Below are 21,476 nucleotides of genomic sequence, written 5' to 3' on the forward strand. Positions count from 1 at the left end.
TCGGGGGTCCCTGAGACCTTTTCAGGGATCCATGAGGGCCTCCCTTTCCCAACTACATGATTTGTATGAGGCTGGGGTTTTTCATACCTACAACTAGGCAACTAAACAGTGTATTTGGAGAGACTGAATGCAGAAGTAGACACGAGAATGTAACCTTCTATTAAGCCTGATATTAAAGAGATCAGTGAAAATGTAAAACGATGACAATCTTCTCAATTTGTTTTTGTCTTAGAAAATATAGTTATTTTTAAAGTGTGATTTTTATTACCATGGAATGGAGTTTTATATTATTTTAAATGAATTAATAAATACATTTTAAAAATTCTGCTTTAATTTCTAATACAGCAAATATCGATAAATAACCCACATAAACAAAAGTTCTTTGGAGTCCTCAATAATTTCCAGGAGTATAAAGAGGTCCTAAGGCAAAAAAAAAAAAAAAAAAAAATACTAATTGGGAGACACAAGTGTCAGAATATACAGTAATTGTTCAGTAATATTGCTGTAAATTAATTAATAGGATTGCCTAGTCACAACAGCAAAGGCATGGAATCAACCCAGATGCCCATCAGTGGTGGATAGGATAAAGAAAATGTGGTCCATATACACCATGGAATACTATGCAGCCATAAAAAAGAACAAAATCATGTCCTTTGCAGCAACATGGATGCAGCTGGACATCATTATCCTAAGTGAATTAACACAGAAACAGAAAACCAACCACTCATGTTCCCACTTATGAGTGAGAGCTAAACATTGGGTACTCATGGACATAAAGACGGGAACAATAAATGCTACGGATTCCAAAAACGGGGAAGGAGGCAGGGGAAAGGGGTTGAAAAATTACCTGTGGGGTACTATGTTCACTACTTGGGCAACGGGATCATTAGAAACCCAAACCTTAGCACCATGCAGTATATCCATGTAATAAACCTGCACACATACCCCCGAATCTAAATTAAAAAAAAATTACATTAAAAGATAGGAGTACCTCCTTTACACCACCTGAATTATCATGGCACATAAATCTCACACCCTATTTGCCAAGGCCATTCGTTCCTAGCTGTTTTACAGGTAGGTTAGCTTTCTCAATGCAAGTCTGTGGGACGGATGGAGAAAAATTCCCCGAGCCCTTTGATCCTGCCCCAGCTGGGCCCCGCCGCGCTGAGCCTTGGGCGCGCCCCCTGCTGCCCGCGGCCGGAGCCGTTCGCCACACCCCCGTGTTTATGTCGGTCCACGGGGGTTGCCTGTCCCTTTAATTGGCATGTACCAAGTCCTTCCAGGTCACATTTCCTCCCTACGTCCCAGCCGTTTGGACTTACTGGCCAAAAGTCCAAGAGGACGGAATGTGGAGACAGTGTTGTATTTTTGCGGGGAGTTCTAGGCCGACCGGGAGCGAGAGAACGCTCGGGGGCGAAGCGCGCCATTGCGGCCCTCCCCGCCGCCTGCCGTAGTCCAGTCCCAAGATGGCGGCCACCATGAAGAAGGCGGTGAGTGGGGCGCTCGGGGCTCTGGATGCTCGGGCGGCGCCGGATCTCGGCCGCTGGGGCCCGGGCGTGGGATGCTCGGGGTGCGCAGCTCCGAAGCCCGGCGTGGGACCCGAGGCCGAGGCCGAGGCCCTGAGAGCGGTCCCGCGGCAAGGCCTGCTCGCGCCTGGCGCCCTGAGCGTTTTCCTAGGCACCTGGCCAGCCGAGGCGGGGCGCCGGGGCTGGGGCCGGGAGCCTCAGAGGGCGCAGGTCCGCCTCCCGCGATGCCGAGGGTGCCCCCGGGGAGTCTGAGGAACCTGCAGCCCCGGCCTCGCCCCTGAGGTGTGGGAAGCCGAAGGTCCCGTTGAGTGTGGTTGGCCTTGACTCGGGCGTTGCACCGGCATGATCGCATTAGCCTCACTGGTTATGGGTAGCTGCTGCTGGGAGCGTGGTTACGGGTGAGGAAACTGAGGCCCAGAGATGGGGAGTCACCTGCCCGAGGTTACGCAGCTCATAACGGGGACAGCAGGTTCCTGCATCCCCAGATTATCAGGCCCCAGAGCCCCCTGTGTCCAACCTGGAGCTGCCCATTTCCATGCTTGATGCCCCTGAGTCCTTCAGGCTAAAACCAGTATTTATTGAGAATGGAAGATGTGCCGGGCCCAGCAGCCGGCCGTTTATCTGTTATCCTCCCCGCAACTCAGCAAGTGCAATGGGTTCCTCCCCACTTTGCAGGTAGAGAAACTTAGACACAGAGCAGTTAGAGGCCCTAAAGTGACTCAGCTAGTAAGAAGCAGAGCTGGAGTTCAAACTCAGGTTTGTTTTTGTTTTTCTCAAAGCACACCTGTGTAACCACTAAGCCGGCTAAACTTCCATGTGGGGTTTTTAATCCCGTGAGCCTTCCCAGATGTGTAAAGATAGTCAGATAGAAGAAAAAGAAAATTGGAGAGGGGGAAGGAAATAACGGCTGATAATTTGGGGAGCTTTACAGTGTGCTAGGTACAGCTGTAAGTTGTTTTGCGTGTATTGTTTATTTTATGTTCTTTGAGGGAGATACTGTTTTTATCCTTATTTAACAATGAGAAAACAGGCACGGAGGCAAAGCTAGCATTTAAACACAGGCATTCTGACTCCGGAGTCTGTGTTTTAAACTGCTATAGGGGGTCTTTGATGAGAAGCTCTTGGCTGGAGGGATTTGCGTTCATTCCACTTTTAAGACCACATTAGAGCTTCCTTTGCTTTGCCCCTATCCAGTACCACATAGTCTATGCCATCTGTGCCTGGTGTAGGGTGACCCATTGCCCCCTTTTATATGAAATTGAGGGACTGCCAAAAATGGGAAAGCCCCAGCCAACTCAGGATGTGTTGCTCACCCTACTATTCTGCCATCCAAAAATTCTTACTGTGTCCCAGAGTAGGGTCTAGGGCCATGGTGATTCAAAAAAGTATGAAACTTTGTGAGATTCACTTCACCTCTAGTTTGTTAAATTGGGCCCTCTGGTGTTAGGTATGGCCTTTAATTCCTTGGAAGATACTAGTTGTGGTTCACTCCGTTTTATAGGTATGGAAACTGAAGTGCAGAGAGGTGAAGTAAATGGTAGAAGAGGAAATGGCAGAAGAATGATTTGAACCTTGGATTTTGATTGCAAAATTTCTAATTACCAACTTTTTTTTTCCTTTCATTGATTCAGTAAATTTTTGGGGGCACGTAACATGGCGTAGTCTCAGTTTTAAGTGGAGACAACTGTGGTGACCAGTGAGGAAGCTCTTCTCCCCTTAATCTCATAGCCCCAAAGAACGTATGTTCCAGGGCAGAGCAGGCATTACTCAGATAGTCAGACAGAAAACTAGTTTCTCTAATGAGAACTGTGAAGGAAAAGTGCTTATGAAATGAGGGCCAAAATGAGGTCTGTTCTGAGATCAGAGAAGACTTTCCTGGGAAAGTGTCGTTTAAGTTGAGATCTGTGAGATTATGTAAGGAAAGGAAGGGAGAGTTGGATAGGGAGCGAAGCATTCTAGAGAGGAGTATCTGCAGAGACTCTGAGTGCATTTAATACAAGGAAGGCCCGATGGCAGATAATCAGGGGAAGAGAGTTTGAGCCATGATGGGAAAAGAACTTATAGAGGGGTAGGTGGTGGCCAAAATGTAAAGGAGCTTCTTTAACTTTGGAGGCTTTAAGAGTCACATGATAGATGCAGTGTCCTCCTGTAGATGTTTCCAGTGTTAGGAACAATTCCCGATAGATTAGCTTGCATGTACACTTTCCCCCTTTGCCCTCAATAGGAGAAAACATACGTGTATGCCAGTGAGTGAGAGTGAAACAGAGAGAGATAGCCCTTTGAGTTTAATTAAAAGCAAATCGTACAATCTGGAGTACTTTACGTTTGTAACACATCGTATCTCTCAACTGGTCATGACTTTGCTGGGGAGAGTGTTTAGATGAGATGATTCAGTCCTCTCCTCTCTAGAGTTCTGCCTTCTAAGATCCAGTTCTTGACATAAGGAGATCTGCACTTTGATTTCTGTTCATTATCCTATATACAAATGTCCTTTCCTCAGAGAGGCTACCTTTGACCTTTATCTAAAGAAGCCTCCTTCACTCCCCAGGCCCCCAAAACTTTCTACTCCTAAGCTGTTTTATTTTCATCATCACGTTTGTCACCATTGAACATTATCTCGTTCATCTTGTTTTTTGCTCTCTTCCTCCACCAGGATGTATGCTTGCCATTTGTGTTCATGAAAGTGGGATAGTGGCTCTCTTGTCACAGTGCATGGCGTATAGGAAACAGTAATTGTTAAATAAACTACTGCATCGATGAAAGTTGAATACAAAAATTAGCTGGGCATGATGGCGTGCGCCTATAATCCCAGCTACTCGGGAGGCTGAGGCACGAGAATCGCTTGAACCCGGGAGGCAGAGGTCGCAGTGAGCCAAGATCACACCACTGCACTCCAGCCTGGCGATAGAGCAAGACTCGTCTCAAAAAAAAAAACAAACAAAGAAAGTTGAATACAAATACAAAGCAAAAGTTTACATCGTACAGACTTGGTAGATATGTTTTTAAAAGTAAAAATAAAAGACTGAAATTGGCCAGAATTTATTTCTAGGGACCCAGCTGTCAGTGCAGACTCCGTGTAATACCTAGACTTGGCGTGAGGCATGACTGAGTATGGTTCAGTTTCCTCCTCTAATCCCGTAAGATATTAGTTCTCAAGAAAAGAGCCCAGGGAATTTTAATTTTTACTTTGGATCCCTAGCAGGCATATTTCTCTTTGGCCTAGCAGAATTTCTTTCTAGATCTGGATCTGTTCTTTGTAATGATTTTTGATAAACAATATTCAGGATATAAAATGCTTAGCTATCATTTGACTGACTCCATCATCAGGCTTTCTCCTACATGTTCATTTTATCAACCCTATAAGGTAGGAACTAGCTTCTCCATTTTACAAATGAGAAACCTGAGGTGGTTCCAAAGAATTGGGTAATTTGCCCAAGGTTCCTGTTTGCTTGGATTGGATTGCAGCCTGACTCTTCCCACCACTCTGTGTGCTGACTCAGATACTATAGGATATGAGTTCTTCCTAGAGTTCTTCTGACTTTGAGAGTAGCTACAGCTGGTTTCCCTGAAGGCAGGAGTTCCTAACCTTTTGGGGTTGTGGATCCCTTTGAGAATCTGGTGAAAGCTATGAAGACCTTCCAGAAGGATGCACATACTATACATGCCATTTTGCATACAGTCTCCGGGTGTATCGACCTGTCAATGTCCATTGACCACCCCCGCCCCCCAGTTAAGAATTACCCACTTCTGGCTGGGCGTGGTGGCTCATGCCTGTAATCCCAGCACTTTGGGAGGCCGAGGCTGGTGGATCACCTGAGGTTAGGAGTTCAAGACCAGCCTGGCCAACATGGTGAAACTCCTTCTCTACTAAAAATACGAAAATTAGCCGGACATGGTGGCATGTGCATGTAATCTCAGCTGCTTGGGAGGCTGAGGCAGGAGAATGGCTTGAACCCAGGGAGTGGAGGTTGCAGTGAGCCAAGATCATGCTACTGCACTTCAGTCTGGGCAACAGAGTGAGACTCTGTCTCACAAAAAAAAAAAAAAAAAAAAAAAAAAAATTACCCACTTCTTGCCAAAATGCAGCTTCAAGAAATGTAGGAATGTTCTAGGACAGTGAGACTAAAACAGAAGCCTCTGTTAGCCATCAAAGGCACTGACATCTTACTGTCTGCTGTAAATGGCACTCCACTGGGCGGCATGCAGTATATTTGACTCACACATCAACCTTAGCCCTTAACCCCAGTGGGAAAACCACTGTAAAGATCTGGATACCAGGGGCCACATGTGTGCTGATGCCTGTGGTTTGGTGGGGCTACAACAGGAAATTCGCTTTGGAAAGACAGAAAGCAGATAGCCAAATTCTCTCTACCACATTTTGGAAACTATGTGTTTGAGTCTGATCAAGCATGATTTAGATTCAAATTCAGAAACCATGTATTAGCCTTAGTTATGTGCCAGGCAGTCCTGCACTGGATCCGTTCATGTGAATGGCTCTGTTGAGCCCTCACCAAGACAAATACATCTATAAATGCCTGTTGGGGGTTCAGTATTTAAACAAAATGGCATATACTCTTCAGGCAAACAGGAACTCTTCAGAATTCTCTGCTGTCTATTTGCGTAGGGAATTGACAGTTCTCACTTAGGCAAAATGACTTGTGTGCCAAGATATAGACTTTGGTTTCTTGAGTGTAGCTCAGTGTTCCCCAACTTCCATATTCATCAAAATTATGCATACGGTTGAACACTCAAAGCTAGACATAGTGTGATGTAAAGGATTTTTTCAGGCTATCTTCTGGGTTGTTGAGGTGGGGCATAATGCATGTGAAATTGTTTCTTGGAATGAGAGCCTAACAAAGGGGAGGACTGTGTTATATTCCGACCACTGAGCTCTGTATTGCTTGACACTGCCTTTCAGCCTCTGAGAAATAAAAGTTCACATACCTTAAGTCGGTGGTCATGAGAGACCAGGTCAGGGATGGAGTGTGAATGTTGTGCGCTCATTACTGTTATTGCAAAAGAGCCAAAAGTAGTGCTTCAGTATGAACTATTTTTATACACACACAAATATCTTTTCTTCTTTAAACTAGAATCAGGTGCTCTGGTTTTCGTTTTATAAATGGAAGGGAAACCCTAAGGAGAGTCTGGTTTTATGTTTTAGCTTTATTTTTTAAAAATATATGGTACCTCCTTGAGAATCTGATGAAAGCAGACATCCTGCCGCCTCTTCCAGATGTGCCTAAGCCTGTGTACACACTCACACACACGTGCACACTCACAGAGACGCACATTCACATTCAGTTACCGAGAACTCATGGACCTGTCTGACCTCTGAAGCCAGTCTGCCTGGGTTGAAATCAAGCTCCACCACCTACTGGCTCTGTGGCTTTGGCCACATTATATAAAGTGTGCCTCAGTTTCTCAATCTGTAAAATAGTGCTGGTGATCCTCCTTAATAAGATGGATTGCAGGATTAGCAGAGATAATAAAGTACTTAGGAAGTTTTGGCACATAGTAAATTCAATCAGTGTTAGCTATTTTTTAATTATTTCATTGGTACTTTATCCAAGTACTCTTTATTTGCAAATTTGTAAATTTAATCACATTAAATATTAATTTTTAAATACTAAACATTCAATTTTCGTCATTTTTTAGTAAAGTAGACCTTATTAAGACATTTAAACAGGTCCTACATTATAAACATAATTTTTGCTGTGAATGGAATAGAGCCACTGAAATGTACAGTGACCCTTTAGCCAGTAAGCTCATGCAAGTTTTAGCTCTAAAAAAAAAAAAACACTTCTCTGAGACATTTACCAATATATTTGACCATGTAACTTTTTGTTCTCTGGGTCATCTTAATGAAAGAATGCTCCAACTTGAGAAATTCTGCTCTGTGCCAAAAGTTGGCCTTTTTTCTTTCCTTTTAAAAGGACTTATTAATTGTTCTTTATGTTTGCAGCATTTTTATAGCTTAGGAATTATTTTATGGAGTATCAGAAAAGGTTATAGATTTACAAACAAACCTTAAGCTTGTGGAGCAAAAAATAAGGCATTTGTTATGTTCTGTACTTCTTGTGATTCTTGACTATATGAGTGCAAATGGCTTATTGAGTTATTGTTGAGCAATATAAAAAGCTAACTGATAACTTCTCCATTAAAATTTTACAAAAACTTAAACACTTTTTTCAGGCTGCAGAAGATGTCAATGTTACTTTCGAAGATCAACAAAAGATAAACAAATTTGCACGGAATACAAGTAGAATCACAGAGCTGAAGGAAGAAATAGAAGTAAAAAAGGTATTGAAAATAATTATTAGAAGAATAAAATTTTTTTATACTATAGCTACTAAAACTGAACTCAGTTAACAAGTGAATATATATTTCTCTGGGCTGTTTGTTGCAGATGAATGACGCGATCCACTCTAGTTAAGCAGAAAGTCATTTTTTTTTTTAAAGGGATATGCGATAACTTACAGAGTTGTTGAGGAGCTTGAGTCTAGACCGAGGTTCCAGGAACAAGTCTCGGAGAACTTGGCTGGCGGTGGAACAGCTGTTGCCTCCACTGATCCCAGAGTCAGCTGTCTTCCCAATGAGGAAGCCACCCTTGCAGACTTAGGAACACCAAGCTGCTGCTGCCAGTGCCACCTACCCCAGTAAATCTGGGGCCTGTGTCCAGCTGTCCCCCTTGAGTTGAAATCCAGCTCAAATGCATTTGATTGGTGGAATTGAAGTTATTATCACTTATGCATGCTGGCAGAACTTTCATTACTAGCATGATTTACTTACACCCTATCAGCAAGCAAGGCTGACAAATGTAGGTTGGTTTTTTTGGTTTTGTTTTTGTAGGAAGGCAGAATTCACAAAGTCAAAAATTGTTAAAATAGAAGAAATTTTGAGTGACCATGTGCCTGCTGTCCACCACAGGGCGCTTATTGTCCAGAGGACAAAGCTTTAGGTAGCTCTAAGTGCTTGCTTGTGAAATGTCCTCTAAAAAGTTACAAATTAAGGTCTTATTCTAATGTGGTAATAATACCTTTGTGAGAGGGTCCCTCAGAGAGTTGCTGTCCCCAAATTACAATTGGCCTTTAGCTTCTATCAGAGAACTTTGAGTACATTTTCTTTGCCATTTTGCATTTATAGAAACAACTCCAAAACCTAGAAGATGCTTGTGATGACATCATGCTTGCAGATGATGACTGCTTAATGATACCTTATCAAATTGGTGATGTCTTCATTAGCCATTCTCAAGAAGAAACACAAGAAATGTTAGAAGAAGCAAAGGTATGTTCAAGGTTAATTCTGAAATTAGAATTTATATCACTATAAAGAACATGTAATTATAGGTGTAGGGAAATAGTGGATGCTAGCTATAGCTAATATTTACTGCCTTGTTATGTCCCAGGCATGCTCTGAATGCTTTGCCAGCAGGATTTTGTTGAATCCTAACAATGACCTGTTATCCCAACTTAGGGACAAAGAATAGAGGCTTAGAGAGGTTATGGGATTTATTCAAAGTGACACATAGACAGTGGTCTTCTGACTCCAGAACCTTGCTCAAAACTAAAAGTATTTAGAAGGTATAGCATATATTGAAGCAGAAAAGAAAAATCCCCTGTAATTCTGCTACGCAGAGGTGACCATTCATAGTGAACATTTTCCTGTATTTCTTTTATGTTCTCTCTGCCTCTCTCCATGTAGTTTGCTTCCCAGTTGGGACAATTAATGTTCCAGGAGGAGCATTTTTGCTGGTTTCGTTGAATGTTTGTTTGTCCAGCAGATACTCATTGGAAGCCTGCTCTGAGCCTGGCACACAGGCCTTTAAAAACATGGTTTTTGAAGACTGTTTAATATCATGTTGATGGTTATCAGTTGGGGTCACGGGTCTTATTGTTAGCATTAATTTGTTTCCAATATTTTGCTGTAGTAATGTTACTGTGAGCATTCTTCTACATAAATCTTTGTTCACATTTAGAAAATTGTTTTGAGGAAATAATTAGAGAAGTATAATTACTGGGTCAGTCAGCATGTGAGTTCTCTGATAATATCTGAGACATTTGATACGTGGTATGAAATTTTCAGTTCACATGCCTTCTTACTATTTGGGAGGGACAGCCACGTTGTTTGTCTATGAGAAGCAGATGGCAATTAAACCTTTCCTAATGCTTTTGCTAATTAACCTGATTGCTTAAAATGATAGTCTCTCTTCAAATGTCATAAAAAGCAAAACTTCGTATGAATGAAACCCACATTTAGTAAGTCTTCAGAAGAACTATCACTCCTGGGTCTTTCCATGCGGAAATCTTATATGTCTCCCTTATGTTTAAATCTTTTCTTCTTGGTCAAATTTTGTGATTTTTGTTCTTTTTGTTTAACCATTTAAAAAATATTTTTATTGGAAGTATTCCCAGATAGCTTATGGTTTTTGTGGCTATTGTGAATCCCCTGCCCCATACACAGATAGCTACTGAACTTTTATTTTATTTTATTTATTTATTTATTTATTTATTTATTTATTTATTTATTTTTTGAGATGGAGTCTTGCCCTGTCGCCCAGGCTGGAGTGCAATGGCGCAATCTCGGCTCACTGCAACGTCTGCCTCCTGGGTTCAAACAATTCTCCTGCCTCAGCCTCCCGAGTAGCTGGGATTACAGGCGCCCACCACCACGCCCAGCTAATTTTTGTACTTTTGGTAGAGACAGGGTTTCACCATGTTGGGCAGACTGGTCTCGAACTCCTGACCTCGTGCTCGTGATCCACCCGCCTCAGCCTCCCAAAGTGCTGGGATTACAGGCGTGAGCCACCACACCTGGCTGAACCTTTATTTTTTTACTCATTCTAGAATTCTAGAATGAATGGAGTGCTTACTCTGTATCAGGTTCTGCCATGTACTAGGGATAATTGGGGACAACAAAACCTGCCTGGCCCCTGCCTGCATGGAGCATATAGTCTAGATGGAAAGAAAGAAAAGTAAACAAAACTGATAATGAGTAGAAAGTGATATGAGGATAGAGGTGGCTTTAAGAACACAGGAAGAGGAATCTACACTAGTCTGGACATCAAGGGTCAGGGAAGGGCTCCCAGGGAAAGTGATGGGATAACAGCTGAGGAATAAGTGGCTATTAGCCAGAAAGGGGCGGCGGGGGTTGGGGGGGTTCCAGTCGTGAGAAGCAACATGTGTGAACGGCCATAGGATGACGGTGGTGCAAACATAGACCTGCAAGAAGATGTATTTGCTGGAGATTTGGGAGCACCTGAAATTGTGGCCACATCTTGGAGAACTCCAGTCAGTTGAGTTAAGAAATTGTACTTTGTCTTAGCAGGGGTCAGCAAACTTTCTGTGAAGGGCCAGAAGTAAATACGTTAGGTTTTGTGGGCTGCACAGCCTCTGCCATAATTACTATGAAAGCAAGATGAGTGAATCTGCGTGGCTGTCTTCCAATAAAACTTGACAAAAACAAGCTTCAGGCTAGATTGGGCCTGTGGGCTATAGTTTGCCCACTCCCGTCCCAGAGCAAAGAGGAGCCTTCAGAGATTTTTGGAAAAGAGAGAGATGATTGGACTTGCGATATTAAAATAACTTTCTAGTGTCTTATTTTACTTATTAACCAGGTTTTCTCGGTATAGAAATTTAGAATTTATCCCTTTCTAGTAGCCATATGTCTTATTTCTATTTCTTGTTTTGTAACAGTGATTCTCAAACTTAGCATGCGTGAAAATCACAGTCACCACAGGGCTTGTTAAAAATTCAGATTGCTGGGCCCAACCCAAAGATGTTCTTTCAGGTGGGCTGAGGTAGGGCCCCAGAGTGTGTATTTCTAACAAGTTCCCACGTGATTTTGTCCCTGATACTGGTCTCGGGGCCACCGTTTGAGAACCGTTGGCTAGATTTCTAAAACAGCAACACTGTCAATATTAGATATTCTTTGGTTTCTAATGTTAGTGGGTATTTGGTTTGTGTGATTTCATATTTTTTTGTCATGTTTAGGAAAAAAAATTGTTTTGATCCTAGCCAGGAAGGAACTTAATGGCTTTTTTTTTTAAAAAAAACAAAGAGTATATGTTAAAATTTATTTAATCTATTAATGAGGGAAGCATTAACATTACAAAACTGGTTTTAGAATTGAAGAGGCTAAGTATCTATAGATAGGTAGGTAGAAAGAATTGTCCTTTGGAATTGTATTTTCTTTTTTTTAATTATAAATTGACAATTTATAATTGTATAAATTTATGGTGTAAAACGGGATGTTATAATTTATTAATACAATATGGAATAATTAAATCAAGATAGTTAACATGTCTATCACCTCAAATACTTAGAAAATATCTGAGTTTTCACCGGGCAAAGCTGCTCTTCCTTACAAATGAGGCACTTTTTACCACTCTTTTCCAAAGTTTAGCTCCAGAGGCCTCAAAGTTAGTGAAAATTTCTGCCAGATTTGGATCATAAGTTGTTCTTCTTAATTATTGGTGGTTGGTGGTGTGAGTTTCTATCATTTCCTGTAGTCTCATAGTTATTTTTGTTGTTGGAAAAAGCTGGGTTAGAAGCCAGCAGGCCCAGGATAAACTATTTATAGAAGTCTTTGTATTTGGTTCTTTGTTAGGAAATAATTTAGAAATTAATTTTTTACTATTTTTTAGATCAGCAGAAACTGAGAAAACAAACTTGATTTATTCTATGATAAGCAGATATGGACCATGAATTAAAAATGCCCACATTCAGACATTTAGATCTAATTATCAGTGTTACTTAGCTGCCTGTCCAAGTTTAGAAGGTTCTTGACCTAAAATTCTTCCCAAATATTATTTCAGACACAGATGCTCAGAAATCATCCTATTGAATAGAATTAATTTAAAATATTTTTTTTCCAGAAAAATTTGCAAGAAGAAATTGACGCCTTAGAATCCAGAGTGGAATCAATTCAGCGGGTGTTAGCAGATTTGAAAGTTCAGTTGTATGCAAAATTTGGGAGCAACATAAACCTTGAAGCTGATGAAAGTTAAACATTTTATAATACTTTTTTTATTTGTTTAATAAACTTGAATATTGTTTAAAATGATAATTTTCCTTCTTCAAATGACATGGAAAGCAAAACTTTCTTTTTTTAAAATTTTCATTTATTTAATGGAAACTTGCCTATTTTCACGTCTGCTTATTTATTTTATATTTTTAAAAGAAGACAGTATTCACCTGTGTATTTTGCATAACGATTATATCAAGTCTAGGGGCTTCATGTCATGTTATTAAAATCAGTTAAGCAATCTTTTATGTTTCTATATTATTTAGAATATTTGTTGTTGCAATTTTCACATAAGAAAATTTAACAGTTGTGTCATGTTGTTTCTGTCTGATTTTAATTGCTGTCTAATGACGGGGAAAGCACGACAAAAAGATGTACAATCCTGCATCCTTGCTTATTTCACAACTAAAGCTTTGTCATAGACTTCAAAATATATATGTATATATTTTATTTAAATATATGTTACATATTATATTTAAACATACATATTTAACATTTTTTACATATCTATCAATATCAGAGATTTGGTAATGTTTAAACATGTGGAGGCACGTGGAGCTTTATACAAACAGGGCAGAACCACAGAAGAACGTTTTAGAAACCAAGAGATGTGCAGAAAGAAATGTTTAGTGTTTTTTCGTTTTAAATTTTAGATTTTATTTTAGTGCTTTGTAATTAATTGGGGTTTATATTGATAAAGATGTGGAAGTTAAACAGCTATGTATGTAAAAGTAAGGCTTATTTCTTAAATAAAGGATGCATTTCTTCCCACTCCCCCACAAAAGACAAACATTTTGGGATTTGGGAGACCTAAATGTATTAACTTTCCAGCAGATGGCACTCATGTGCCAAATGTGAATGGAAGGATCCTAACACAAAAATGAGATTGTTAGGATTAAATATTCATACTTTTAGAGGAAATATTTTTAACTTTTAAGGCTAAACTGCATATGTATTTTTTGGTTCAATGTTTATAAACATGAATTCAGGCTTAAAGATAGATGATTATATAATTTCTAAAATTCTTAATACTATAAAGGCAGTTTTTTTTTTTTTTTTTTTTTTTTGAGATGGCATCTCACTCTGTTGTCTAGGCTGGAGTGCAGTGGTGCGATCTCGGCTCACTGCAACCTCCACTTCCTGGGTTCAAGCGATTCTCCCACCTTAGCTTCCAGAGTAGCTGGGATTACAGGGACTTGCCACCACTCCCAAATAATTGTATTTTTAGTAGAGACATGGTTTCACCATGTTGGCCAGGATGGTCTCCATCTCTTGATCTTGTGATCTGCCTGCCTCGGCTTCCCAAAGTGCTGGGATTACAGGCGATCCACTGTGCCTGGCCAAAGGCAAATTTTTAAATTGCTGCAAAAATCTTCCCAAATAGTGATATTCCAGTTCTGGAAAATGACTCTTACCAAAAAAATGCAAGGATATTTTTTTCTTGCATCCATTTGGTTAATGTTCAGTTAGAGGATTGAGGCTGGGGAGGTAGTCAGTCAAGTTGCAGCAGGAAATAAGATCAGAATAATTTGAGGAAACTCTCACCAAAGTTAACAATGGTGCCGGGTGACCACTAGGGTCCTTTTGGACCCTCAAAGGCCAGGGGAGAGAGCAACTGCCCACTTCACTCCCTGACCAGGGAAAGTTGCTTTTCATCTGGGGAGGAACACAGCCAGCCTGTGTCATCCCTGCAGTGGTAGAGCCAGGGGACTAGACATCCTGACCTCATTCTCCCTCCAAAATCCACCTGTGTCCCACCATTGGCCAAACCCAACCAGAATCCGGAGGTGGTCCATAGAAGTCAGTCGCCTGCAGGGCCTGGGAGGGGTGGGGAATGGATAGGTCTGGGGATCCCCCAATGGAAGATCTAGCATAGGAGGGCGACTAAAGTTTAGCCCTTTAGAAATGTTAACAACGAACACTCGCCTGACATGGGCCAAGAGACTGAACTATGTAATTCACTGGGACTTCAAATTTTGTCCTGCATATTATCAAGAAAACCTAATACAAAAACCCAAATATCTAACATCAGTGAGATGGAAGGGTGTGATGTTGCTAACTTCATTTTCTTAACTTACCTGTGACATTTTAGAACATTACAAATATTTGATTCCCATTTTAAGTTCATTTCTAAAGCCTTTGCTTATTTTTGTGAATAGTAACTTCCCTGGGCTAGCTGAAGACTGGCGAACAGCACGCGGTGCATCTGAAGGGAAAGGAAGAAATGTCAGCTTCAGCCAGTAGTTGCGACAGAGGGAAGTTTTGATCTGGATTTGTCACTAACTTTTTTTTTTTTTTAAGCAGGAATCTTGATTTACATGTGCAATCACTCTTTTTAGACTGGGCCACTATTTGTTTTTTAAAGCAGTGCGGGCTACACAAAAGATAATTGCACAACAAATCTGGCCCTGAGACTGCCAGGTTGCAAACTCAGGTGCATGATACGATACGTCATGTGCAGGCTTTTCACAGGAAGTGGTAGTAGAAGTCTTATGAGCAGCTATGCTTTGCTGCTGACTGTAATGTTTCATTATCTCTCACATCCATTCATTTCTTTCCATCTCCACAACTACTGTGATCCTTGTCCAAGCCTTGTGAGCTCTAGTCAAAAGCATGGCTAAGTAAGGGAGCAAGGGGGTGGAAAAGCCATTTGAGATAGGGTTTCCACAGGGGGTCTCTAAAGGGTTTTGAATAGAAAGGTAATTTACTTGATTGGAGCAGTACTTTTTAATAATTTGGCAGTTGTTAGGTGGGCTTTACTGCAGAAAGATGGAGGTAGAAATACTGGATGTTGTTGTACCTTTTCTGGTGAGCCGAATCAGTTGGCTGAAGAAAAGATACACCAGGACTTAGAGAAGGGGTGAAATGAACAAATTTTGTCAATGATTGGAGAAACGAAGGTGAAGCTAGAAGGAGAAACCCAAAGAGAACTTGGTTTTGAGCACAGGCCAGTACAGCTTGCAACAGGTTTTCTTTGGCTCCTATAGTTTAACAAAGAAAAAAAAAAACCCTGAATTTGTTGCCACAATCAAATCCAGAGATCTCACATAAAAATACACAGTTTGGCAACATTGAAACCATATTTCTAAAAGGCAGTCTTCAGCTGCTCACGCATTAGACAAAGCAGGCTGTCTCCAGTTCACCCCAGTCCCCACCTAGCCCACTACCCTCATTTATATTACCTGCGTGGTGCCTGTCTGTATTTGCTTTGTAATCTCTGGATGCCTGCTGGTAGTGTAAGCAGAGGCAGGAAAGAAAGAAGTGTCTGGTTTGCAGGAAGCAGGGCAGAGGAGGGGCAGGGTGAGAGAAGGGCACGAGCTTGGCATCAGCACTTGGACTTCCCAGGGCATCAGCCACGTGGAGACACGTAATTGGCAACCGGAAGTGTGTTGAAGTTTAGCATATGCGGGACGAGGGAGGTATATTTGAGAACCCTTTTCATCCTACAGAAGGGCTTCTTAACATTTAACGCACATAAAAATCACCTGGGGATTTTGACACTGCAGACTCTGGCTCCGTGTAGGCTCGGGCCTGAGATGCTGCCTTTCTAACAAGCTCCCAGGTGACGCTGCTGCTGCTGACCCCCGGTGCCATGCATTGGACAGCTAAGGTAGCTTGCCACGAAGAAGAGGACGTGGGGAAAATGCAGGTGGGAGGAAAAAGAAACAGCAAAGGAGACAGAAGCTGCAACGGTAATGGGAGATCCGCAAGAGTGTGGAATCCCAGAAGCCACGATGAGAGTGTTGAAAGCAGGAGGGAGTGTGAGCAATAGCAAATAGTACAGAGTGGCGAAGCCAATAAGAGCCGAGAAGATGGAGCTCTATTTGATGACTAAGAAGGCCCTTATTTCCTTCAAAAGAGTTAACCCACCCCTACTCCTTACAAACTGGAGCTCCAAACACCCTAGACCCCCTGACCTGAGGCCCCCACACCTGAGCCCCATACCCTTGAACCCCACACACACCTGAGTCCCCCACACACCTAAGCCCCACACAAAGCTGAGTTCCCATAACCCTGAGCCCCGAAACCTAAGTTTCCCCACCCCTAAGACCCCCACATTTGAGCCCCACACACCCGAGTCCTACATGTAACTGAGCCCCCATACACCTGAGGCCCCCAGACTGGAGCCCCCATATACTCAAGCCCTCCCACACACGAACTCCCCACAGAGCTGAGTCCCCATGTACCTGATCTCCCCACACCTGAGCTCCCATATACCTCACACACACCTGAGACCCCCATACCTCAGCCCCTCCCACATCTGAGCCCACACACACCTGAGTTCCACACACACCCGAGGAATCAGCTCCCTCCCGTCAGGCACCAGTGATTCTCGGGGGTGATAATTGTGTGGTTTGAAAAAGCCTGAACACATTAGGTGCTGAGGATCAAAAATACATTAACAATTCTCTAGTTCAGCGTTTCTCCAGGTGTGAACATGGAACCAACATCACCTGGGAACTTGTTAGAAATGCCAAGTTTTTCACAGGACTAAACCCTGAAAAAAAATTCCCCCACTGGGCAATGATATTGAGCAACATAATGGTCATTGCCTTCAAAGATGACTTCATAGCAACTCTGCAGACAGGGCCCAGGGTTTTAACAAGCACTCCAGGTGATTCTGACTCAGCGAAAGAGCTGGTGGGGTTCAAATCATTCCATCTTTCTGGGATTGGAGGGCGTGGGGGTGGTGTTGGGGGAAGAGACTGGAGCACCAACTGAGAATTCTTAATGCAGATTATCGTGCTGGAGAGGGTAACAAAAGAGGGCAGCATCAAAGAGATTGACCCATCCAGTTTAGGGATCGAGGGTAGCTAGAAGCATTCCGGTTGCTGGTAGTAAACAGATTATAAAAGATTAAGCAGTAGGTGGTGTGAGACTTGGAGGCAGCAAGTGAAAAGTATTTTTACAAGAAAGTTAACAGTGGTGGGAAAGAGGCAGAGCATCACTTAATGCCACTGTGGTGCAGATGGAAAGGCTTTTTTTTTTTTTTTTTTTTTTTTTCTTTTCTGACTAGGGAACACATGAATACACACAGTAGATGGGAAGGATCCAGGAGAGAAGGCGATGGAAAAGTCAACGGACAGAAGTAATAGTTGGAGCACATCTGTGAAAGACAAGGGTTGCTGTAGTGCTTATACAAACGGTAGACTGGGAAAACACAGAATTAGGTGTATATGTTACAAAAACTCTTAAGGAATAAATGGTAGAGAAAAAAATTTAGAATAGTGATGAACTGTAGGAGGAAGATATAGTTGGGGGAAGCAAAAACAGGAGGAGGCAAAAACAGGAGGAGGCTTCAATAATCTTTATGTTCTATTTCTCAAGTTGGGTCATGGGTCCATAGTTATTGGTAGTCAATATGTTTATTATGAATTATTTTATGTGCATGAAATTCTTCACAATAACAAGTTTTTTTATAAAGTTCTGTTGTGGCACAAACAAACTAGGAAAAATGTGCATTACTGTGGCATTGTTATTGATATTTCTGTATTGCATTCAACTACTTTTTTGTCATTTGTCATAAAATGGATCATGGTGACTCTCCAGTTTTGTTTTGTTTTTTCTTATAGAGACAGAGTCTTGCTCTGTCACCCAGGCTGGAGTGCAGAGGCATGATGTTGGCTCAGTGTCAACCTCCGCCGCCTGGGTTCAAGTGATTCTGTTGCCTCAGCCTCCTGAATAGCTGGGACTACGGGCCCATGCCACCACGTCCTGCTAACTTTTTTGTATTTTTGGTAGAGATGGGGTCTCGCCATGTTGGCCAGGCTGGTCTCAAACTCCTGACCTCAGGTGATCTGCCCACTTCGGCCTCCGAAAGTGCTGGGATTACAGGTGTGAGCCACTGTGCCCGGCTGACTCTCCAGTTTTAAAAGTAGAAAATCAGCAACAACCAAAAAGTTAAAAGTTGGCTTACAGATTTGGTATAGAAAATTGTTTGTGCAACAGTCATTAGCATCTGTTTGTATGTAGAAATTTCTGGTAACTAAGTTCTTTGATCCTCCATTCTGGTATCTAGGAATAACTCTAGTGATGGCAACATTAACAATTAGCTTTGAGAGCTTATTGTAGGCTGTCAGTCTTCTGAATTTTTTTTTATATATTCCTTCCTCACAAGAGCCCTTTAAAGTAGATTCTTTATCATCCCTCATTGTGCAGAAGTAGAGGAAGGTTTAGAGACGTTAACCTGCCCCAAGTTTTGCAGCTTACTTAGCAAATGGGTGGTTAATGAATGCACAAGTTGTACTTTTGAAATTTATTTTGTTAGATGATTTTATTTGTGTTCTGTTACTTATCCAAAGGAATTTCAGATCGGTTCTCATATAGACATATAAAAGTATATGTGTGTATATATAAAAATGTAAATATAGCATTAATAGATTAGGAAAAAAGAAAGGGAGAATAAGTTTGTCACAGAGTCCACCTTTCAGGTTAATGTACTCTGAACCTCTATGTAGCTAAGACAGAGAAGGAAAAGTGAGTAATACCACATTGGAAAGAGTGTTATATATGAATATCTCAGGAGACAAAACATCTTTCAGAGGTCTAAACCTTAAAAAAATTTTCCCCCATTAGGCATTGACTTTGAGCAATGTATTAGATGCTAACTTTAACAATGACTTCAAAGCAAAGGCAAGAGCAAAATTCATATGGCCAATTCTTGTAGCAATTAAACAGTTAACCTAAATCCAAAGGAAATAATTTAGAAAGAGGCCGATAATATGCAGCCAACATCCACAGAACTCTTATGTACCCTGAGCTAGGCATTAGGTAAGTATTCACATACATTAATAATTACAAGGTACAAACTAGTATTATCATCATGTCCATTTACAGATGAGGAAACAGAAGCCCAGACCAAAGTTCCAAGGCCCCTAAGTGAGGAGCCAGAACTCAAACCCAAACAGTGGGGCTTCCAATCTGTCCTCCCAACCACTCTATTACAATATTGAAGAATCATCTTAGAATCTTCCCAGATCCAAGGACAGTCCATAGGTCACTTCAAACTCAGAATTTTTCTTCAAATAGGAATTAGAGAGCAGAATAATGATTGCCTTTGTCTATGAATTAAATTAAAAGACCTTCTTCCTAGGAGCCCATTTTAATTCAGTCCTGTAAGATAGCAAAGGTATCAGATTATACCCACAGAACACCTGGAATTCTGAACTTGACCACTGTGCACAATAATCTTGGGGGCCAGGCTTGGTGAGCCACCATACACCATATGGAGTATGGAGGCTAGGGGTGGGTAGATCACTTGAGTTTAGGAGTTCAAGACCAGCCTGGGCAACATGGTGAAGACTTATCTGTACAAAAAACACAAAAATTAGCTGGATGTGTGGTACATGCCTGTGGTCCCAGCTACTAGGAAGACTGAGGCAGGAGGACAGATTGAGCCCAGGAGGTCGAAGCTGCAGTGAGCCACGATCATGCCATTGCACTCAGCCTGGGTGACAGAGCAAGACCCTGTTTCAAAAAATAAAAATTATAAAAGGAAAGGAAAGGAAGAAAGAAAAGTATTGGGGAGGGATAGGTTCTATTGGGAAGGGACGATGAACACCACAGCCATAAATTCTGATTAATTTTGTAATAATACCTCTGACATTCACAAACTTATTGTAACTTGGAGTAACACTGGAATTATTGGTAGAGTTCGATAAAACCTATAGTAACACAGATGAGCAAGTGTACTAGAAAACTGAATTAAACTTTTCTCAGGGTGTGATACTGATGGAAAATAATTGACCTGAAGAGGACTTGCAGTTAATTAGTAATCTATTAATAATTGTTTTAAATCATTTGACTCAAACTTATAAAGTCCAAATTATAGTAGCTGATAGTGGCATAAGAACTGTTACATTCATGCAAAAATATGAAACTTATGTCCAAGAATCTTGGTTTGCTTCACCTCTCCCATCCTTGTCACTACCACCTTGGGCTAAGAGGCAGTGAGTGTTTATTTGGACTATTGCTGGTGTCTTCTGATGGGTCTCCCAGCCTCCATTCTTACTTACACACATCCCCTTCAATCCATTTTTGTAGCCAGATAATCTTCCTCAGACTGCAAATCTAATTATGTTACTCTTTCTTTGATAAACACCTCCTCCCCCCTCCCCCCCAAAAAATTAATGTTCTCCCCCTTGGTGAGAGTAGTGAAAATGAAAACGCCTCACACAGCCTGCTTGGTCTGAACCCTATCTACTTTTCCACTTCCCCTTTGCTCTCCACACCAACCACACCAGCCTTATGCCAGTTCACCAGGTTTATTATGCACCCTTTGGTCATAGAACCTGCATCCTTACCAGGTCAAAGCCCCAGATATACTTTCATAGTTCCACGTGCTTCTCCTTTGTTGCAAGAACAGCTATTACATTTATATTGATCATTGCAAATTATTGACTTGTCTTCCTTATTAGACTGAAATCAGGAACCATGATAATGCTTTGCTTATTCCTATCTTCCCAGCCCCTGCCTACCATGAAATCAAGCACATGACAGTGCTCAATCTTCACTGGAATCCAGCAGTTCTGCTTGATATGGTTTGGCTTTGTGTCCCCACCCAAATCTCATGTTGAATCGTAATTCCGAATGTTGGGGGAGGGATAGGGTGGAAGGTGATTGGATCATGGGGGCAGATTTCCCTCTTGCTGTTCTTGTGATAGTGAGTTCTCATGAAATCTGATGGTTTCAAAGTGTGTTGCACTTCCCCCTTTGCTGTCTGTCTCTCCTAGTCACCCATGGTAAGACGTGCTTACTTCCTCTTCGCCTTCTGCCATGATTGTAAGTTACCTGAGGCCTCCCGGTCATGCTTCCTGTTAAGCCTGCAGAACTGTGAGTCAATTAAACCTCTTTTCTTCATAAATGACTGAGTTTCAGGTAGTCCTTTATAGGAGTGTGAGAATAGACTAATATACTGCTCCTAGATGT

The 21,476-nt window shown here is 41.6% G+C and overlaps 1 protein-coding gene across 1 annotated transcript; it reads left to right on the forward strand.

Moving 5' to 3' along the window:
- The first annotated feature begins 1,219 nt into the window (after positions 1-1,219).
- On the forward strand, positions 1,220-12,791 carry PFDN4 (prefoldin subunit 4). The gene is made up of 4 exons (XM_004062392.4): positions 1,220-1,490; positions 7,719-7,826; positions 8,670-8,810; positions 12,400-12,791. Exons 1-4 carry the CDS (start codon positions 1,467-1,469, stop codon positions 12,529-12,531), a joined length of 405 nt encoding a protein of 134 aa, XP_004062440.1. The 5' UTR covers positions 1,220-1,466; the 3' UTR covers positions 12,532-12,791.
- Positions 12,792-21,476: the final 8,685 nt, after the last annotated feature.

This window comes from Gorilla gorilla, chromosome 21 (assembly GCF_029281585.2).
Source record: "Gorilla gorilla gorilla isolate KB3781 chromosome 21, NHGRI_mGorGor1-v2.1_pri, whole genome shotgun sequence".
NCBI lineage: Eukaryota > Metazoa > Chordata > Mammalia > Primates > Hominidae > Gorilla > Gorilla gorilla.